Source organism: Corylus avellana, chromosome ca7, assembly GCF_901000735.1.
Source record: "Corylus avellana chromosome ca7, CavTom2PMs-1.0".
NCBI classification, from domain to species: Eukaryota; Viridiplantae; Streptophyta; class Magnoliopsida; order Fagales; family Betulaceae; genus Corylus; species Corylus avellana.
The window spans coordinates 18,137,970-18,144,241 of record NC_081547.1 but is presented as its reverse complement, the minus strand read 5'-3'; the positions used below and the strand labels follow the sequence as shown (position 1 = coordinate 18,144,241).

The 6,272-nt window shown below is 36.3% G+C and overlaps 1 protein-coding gene across 3 annotated transcripts; it reads right to left on the bottom strand.

Annotated features, from left to right (window-relative positions):
• Window positions 1-927: 927 nt before the first annotated feature.
• LOC132187776 (sulfite exporter TauE/SafE family protein 3-like) lies at window positions 928-5,634 on the bottom strand. Of its 3 annotated transcripts, XM_059602205.1 has the most exons (12): window positions 5,029-5,627; window positions 4,542-4,701; window positions 3,960-4,160; window positions 3,819-3,883; window positions 3,698-3,725; window positions 3,509-3,600; window positions 3,349-3,435; window positions 3,198-3,248; window positions 2,672-2,893; window positions 1,760-1,853; window positions 1,508-1,648; window positions 928-1,416 (listed from the first exon to the last, which is right to left on the bottom strand). In XM_059602205.1, the coding sequence occupies exons 1-12, from the start codon at window positions 5,230-5,232 to the stop codon at window positions 1,331-1,333; spliced, it is 1,431 nt and encodes a 476-aa protein (XP_059458188.1). In that variant the 5' UTR covers window positions 5,233-5,627; the 3' UTR covers window positions 928-1,330. The 3 variants fall into 3 exon arrangements, with proteins under 3 accessions (XP_059458188.1, XP_059458190.1, XP_059458189.1); XM_059602207.1 differs by lacking the exon at window positions 5,029-5,627 and having other exon boundaries at window positions 4,538-4,625; XM_059602206.1 differs by lacking the exons at window positions 928-1,416; window positions 1,760-1,853 and having other exon boundaries at window positions 1,514-1,648; window positions 5,029-5,634.
• Window positions 5,635-6,272: the final 638 nt, after the last annotated feature.

Here is a 6,272-nt window from a genome sequence, read left to right as displayed (position 1 = left end):
TTGATATTTAAGGTTAAGGCTTTCAAGATGTGAGGATCACTAAGACTTAGGGTGAAATCAAGAAAGCAGTCAAAATTAATTCGTCCATTGTGGAGGAATTTACCTGTACCAAAGTCTGTGAACATGGCATCTATTAGGCATAATAAAACTGAGGAATTTATTCCACTGTACGTGGTTAAGGGGTTTTACAGCTACATGATCCTATGTCGAAGAAGTTGTACTTTTTTTAGCGTTCACTTCGAGGTATTTTAGTCAGTTATGTTGTGTTATGTCTTCAATTCCTAGCATTTAAAAAGAAAAAAATATTACGGTGCAAGATTGTATCTTAGATGTTGTAATGTCACGTGAAATTTGTTGGTGTTGCTTACAGTTTTGCTGGTTTAAATACCATTGTGTCACATATTTAGACTTTCTTAGTGATATCAGAGACTTGATATTAGCCGGCCCGAGGAAAATTAAAGATTTTGGAGCTTAGCGAGAAATTGCTTTCTAGTTGAAGTATTTTGGTGAAATGCTAGTTTTGAGAAATATGATATGTAGTTCAATTAGATTGACTTAAAAATTTTGTTAAATTTTTGGAGGTAATCATTAAGAAGTAACTGTTGTAATTATGGTTTGTAGTGAACTACTTAGAATTTTGTAGTACTTGGTTAAATGTCTTGTTTACAATTAATCAAGTGGATATTGAATTGTTGAATGACTAATGATTTATAGAACATACATATAAAAAAATATAGATGCCTTGATCAACGTGTGGGAATTCTTAAAGACAGATACTTTTTTTTTTTTTTTTTTTTGACATGTCTATACAAGAAAAAGGAAATTGAGAGAGTGAGATTCGAACTAATAACTTTCTTTTTATAAGACGTGGTCCACAGCTGATTGAGCTATCCTCTAGAAACACGTTAAAGACAGATACTTATAAAGGAATTATAAAAGAGAAATATATTCATTGTGTACCCATTGTGGGATCAGGGCCTTACATGCAGTACAAGAGGACTAATTTTAGGACCATATGTTTGAGTATCATGTGAAAGTTATAAAGAGAAATGCTTATTTGCATTCTGGCGTTCATCTTACGTACATCTTTACTGAGTGGGCATGCTCCATTCACTATTATTATTATTATTTTTTTAATTAAAGGTGAAGGAAGCATGTCAACTCATAAGTATAGATGTACGCAAGATAGACACCATAATTCAAATAAGCATGTCCCAAGTAAAATTACAAATCTCAGGGACGAAAGAATCTGATTCCTAAGTATGAGAAGTTCAGAGCTAGGGAGAATATCTCCATGCCAGAAAGATTGATATGGAAAAAACTTCAAAGACTAAGCATGATATCTACATAAGCTTTCAAATCCCAAGTCCTCCTTGTGCTTAATCTTTTCAACCATGTGTGCTATGCCAATCCCCCCTGTTTAACAAGGACCAAAAGTGTCATTAATGGTTCAAATAATTGAAGCAATCTCATTATATGAAATCTATGAAGATGGAGCCGCACTCACCTAATAATATCGCACTCACAAATATTGTGCCCGCTAGGATGAAGATGATCAGAGATGCTCTCCCTAATATGGCGATCACCCTCGTTACCACATGTTGTCCTACAAGAGCAGCAATGATTGCCACGCCAAAAAAGTAGAGCGCTGCAACGTACAAGTACAAAATCTAAATGTTCAACTATATATATATATATGAAAACAATATTTGATGCCTTTACTACTTGTTGAAGCTAGGATATCTTCAATATCGCTTACCATAAGGAACTGGGAAGCGTTTTAGAAGGTAATATTCTACAACAGACATGGATGAAGAAAATGTCATGGCAAATGTGGCCGTGGCACTCGACACCTAAAAAATGATGATTCTAAACAAGTCAGTCCTGGAATTATATGAATAAACTCCAAAAGTATAATCTAAATGTCCAGTTTTGATTGGTCAAAGTGAATGTCACGACCCTTGTCTTTTTAGCGTGATAGTGTAAATATGGCTAACGTTTTTCCTTGAGTCGGGAGTCGGTATGGTGAATGCGTATAAGTTTACGGATCCAACTTGTATGCGGTAGTTAAAACTACAGCATGCATGCTGTTAAAAAATTGAAGGGTTCAAATCTCTCACAATAAATATCAATAGATAGATAAAGTGATGGATGAAAGAGAAAATTAGTATTTATTATGAAAGATCTGTGCCCTTCAATTACTTTAGTTAAATCCTCATCCTTCAATTTTTTAACAGCATATATATGCTGTAGTTTTAACTAAAGCATACAAGCCGGATCCGGATCCCAACTTTACCACCGAGTGAAGTAAACCCTTCTAAAGTTTCTTAGAAACAAGATGCTTTGGCTTTGTACAGAGGTAGATGTGATGTTTTGGGAGGCCTAACTCATTTCTCATTTGACTTTACGTTTTGCTAACCTAGCATGATTATCACCCACTAATTATTGATGCAAAAAATACCAATCAGGGCTGCCATTAACACCAATAATAGAAGGCCATTTGGACGGGTGTGGATTAACTAGGAAAAAACACAAGCTCAAATTTTGAGGTTTTCCATTAACAAATATATATATTAGAGGAATGAGGGTATAATTGACCATTAGTGGACAAGTAAACACAGACTATTGCATCACATGTGTTACTATAGTTATAAGAGAAGCATCAATGCACCTGAGGGGGGACTCCCAGCTCCAGAAAAAGTGGTCCAAGAATGAAGCCACCACCAAGACCAAGCAACCCACCTACCACACCAGCTACAATGCCGCAGGCACAATAAAGAACCAGCTGATGCACTCGAAATTTTTTGCCTCCCTCTCCCTTGGAAGCAATCACTCTCCGCCCTTTGTACAGGTTAACAGCCTCATATGAACTCACTCCAACGGCCACAGGGATCTGACAGACAAGAAAGAAAAGTAGTCAGCCAGTTGCTTTTCAACCGTCCAATTAAAAATCAAAGAAATGCTATATGCACTTTCATGGACTTATTACTCTCTAATGTGACAGTTAAAATCATCATTAAATTTTAAACGGGTTGAGATCTGTATATGATATATCGATACACAGTGATTTTTCACTGCCACACACTTGGAAGTACACGTAGCATTTCTCATGTGTCGGTGTTGTGCTACAAATTTGACTAATGAAGGAAAATAATGACATAAGACATTTGTCCACTTATTAAAATCATAGAAGGTACCTGCAGCAGGTTTAATGCCCAATATGCCGGTGAACAAGTTTTTGTGTAATTCTAAGTCAACACAGAAGTATCCTCATTAGTTCAAGAAAAAAAAAATCCAAAATTTGGGCTTTTATGATGAAAAGTAACACATAGCAACTGGAAGTTAAACCTTGCCAATCTGAAATGCAAGGATTATGACCCAGACAGCAACAAGAACTCCAACTTCCTTCCAGTAAATATTCTTCAGAATGGAGACCTGGGAAGGTTGCACAAGTGAGTACTCCTGAAAATCATCAATCAAATGGAAGCAAATTACTGTGCGTTCTTACCTCTGTTCTTTTAGAGGCCTTGGTTTCTGTACCACTGCCGTTGCTTGGGCCTTCAGGTAGAGTTCTGGGTTCAGCCTCTCCACCACCAAGACCTGATAAAATGGAATATTAAAGTGGGAAAATAATTCACCAAGATAGACGACCTCAAGAAGCAAAAAGAAAGAACAGAAAATGTAAAAATCAACTCACCATTTGATTGCAAACGTTGAGCAGCCTCCTAAAAACCAAAAAACAAGTAAGAAATGGAGGAAGGAGGATGAACTAAATATGAACATGATCGAATAAGCAAAGTTTTTGTCTTTTAGACAACCTTTTTAGTCCTGGTTTCCTTTTTCCATGTTTCAACACCCTTGAGGAAAGCCTTGGTTGCCATACCTGCAGGGCAGCAAGACCATGAAGAAAGAAAACAGAAAAAAGTGGAGAAAAAGAGTGCAATGCAAACAACTGTTACCCATGAAGATAATAATCAACAAGATTGTAATCATCCACTCAGCAAAAATCACATTGAAAGAAACTCCAATACTGATCCCCAGCACCAACATTGGTTGAAATAGAAGTGCCAGGTCGTAGTCAATGAGTGGCAGCTCAAGTGTAGGATGCCTTTGCCTTAAATTGTAGAACACAGTTGCTGCTGCTCCACCCGTAATCATACCTGACAAAACAAACACCACCACACAAAATTTCTGACAGATTCTTCACTAAAACCAATCAAAGAAGCTTTGCAAAACGAACTTTTGTAAATTAATTAATCCTTGGTGATAAATAAGAATATAATATACACCAAATGAAAACCGCTCTCAAGCTCCAATCTAACAAAACACCCTCTATAAGAATCGAATAGATACTATATAAAAATTAATCTAGGATAAACAAAAACAAAAGATGAACTGTCAACTGTCAGAAAGCTTAATTAAGGAAGCAGTAAACAAAAGTATATTAGATCTCACCAAAGATGTTGGGCTTCCTAACTTTTGAGTGACAGAAATAAATGAAAAAGCAATGAAAAAAAACCAGTGATGAGAAGAATACCTACATTTTGATAGAGCAGTGGATGATTTCTGATCAAACCCAATAATCAGGGTGAGCATTGGAACAAAAATTCCACCCCCGCCAATCCCTCCCACACTCCCAAACGCTGCACCAAAGAATCCAATTATTGTACCCACCACAATCCTCCAGCCAAATTTCATGTCCTGTCCATTTCTCAACATTTTCGATAAAAACAACTTCCATGAGTAGACTCAATAGCAAGAGTACTTGAGCAAGCAAAAGTAAATAAGTGAAAAACTGTATCCGCTGGGTAATTTGCAGGAAAAAAAGTATGAAAACAAGGAAATGGGAGAGAGCATATATTGTTTTTAATGTGATGAAAAGCTTTGTCAACTTGGCAAATTACTTGTAGAGGACCCGACGGTAAAAAAGGAAAGATTTCCCTTGCAACCAAACAGAGTAAGATGAAATAATCAATTTAAGAATCCCATGAAAAAACCTACAAATTAACAAACATGCATGTCTATTACCGGCCAAACATGCTGATGACCCCATGGAGAAGCAGGCTTCGACACTTTGATTACATAATGAGGTTGTTCAACCTCTTCAGACACTTTGTTACTTGAAGCTCTTTGTCTTGCCGACACATGCACTGAAGCCATAACAAGAAAAGCAATCACAAATATTCCAACCAATCTTGATCCCCACCTCTCATATCCAATCCTGGCCATCATATACTTCAATTCCTGCTCCCCCTCACTCAAAACATTAAACTTTTTCGGATTTTACCTCATACCCATGACTCAACAGGAAAAATGAAAGCTCATCAACAACTCAAATACAGCTCTCTTATCCACTAAATTAGCTCAAGACCCAGAAAAGAAAGCACGCTAAGGAGCTAGCCAGTATATATGAATCTTTGTGTGGAAACAGATGGACTATAACCAGTATGAAACAAATTCCCACTGAAAATTTTAAAATATCACGTATTCTCGGTTGGTTTATAAATCAGCTTGAAAAAGTCGTGAACTTAAGCGCAGTCGCTCTCTCTCCCTGTCTGTGTGTGTCTGTTTGTCCTTTCATATAGTTAATAGGTTTGAAGGCTTAGAAGTTAGTGGTTCCGGGAAAAGCAGCTCTGGATTAAGGAAAAAGATACTGTTTTTACCGTTATTCTAAAAGCATGCTCATATGAAATGTACCTTCCCTTTATATGTAGTAGCTTATAATCCACAAGATTCTTTATTATAATTTAATTTTAAAATTTAAACACATCTGAAAAACGCTTAAGAGAGAAAATATCACAATTTTATGCGGAATTAATCGATATTTAAATTTAAGCAAACAATCACCAAAAACAAGTAAAATCAAACACACAGATTTTTGTGACGAGGAGGAAACCTTTTAGAAAACGTTCTAAAAGTAAAACCTCTCTGTGGCAGCTAAATCTAAAAAATCACTATCAAAAGATTATCTAGAGATTACAGACACTAGGAACACTTACAACCCTTCACAAGACCTTGGTTCTGTAAGATTGACATGCCTCCAACTTGTCTCCTTACTCACAATCGTCTTCAATGTGATTCTCCTTTATCGGACTCTTCCAATAGACTTCAATTAAGCACACAATCAAAACTAACAAAAATCCTCTAAGAGGATTCAATTTGGCTCACGACAAAATAATCACTCAAGCATAGTCTCACACGAATTCTATGGTTCTAAATTCCGTGTCTCTTATATATATATATGCATCAAACCCTAAACTTGGGTCCACTAA

Bases quoted from the DNA above. Each gene is read 5' to 3' on its own strand.
- LOC132187776 (XM_059602205.1), bottom strand. From the start codon at position 5,232: ATGATGGCCAGGATTGGATATGAGAGGTGGGGATCAAGATTGGTTGGA. The intron at 2,894-3,197 runs GTACCTTCTATG...CTTGTCTGTCAG, and splicing joins GGGCATTAAACCTGCTGCAG to ATCCCTGTGGCCGTTGGAGT. The intron at 1,417-1,507 runs GTGAGTGCGGCT...CTTGTTAAACAG, and splicing joins TGTGAGTGCGATATTATTAG to GGGGGATTGGCATAGCACAC.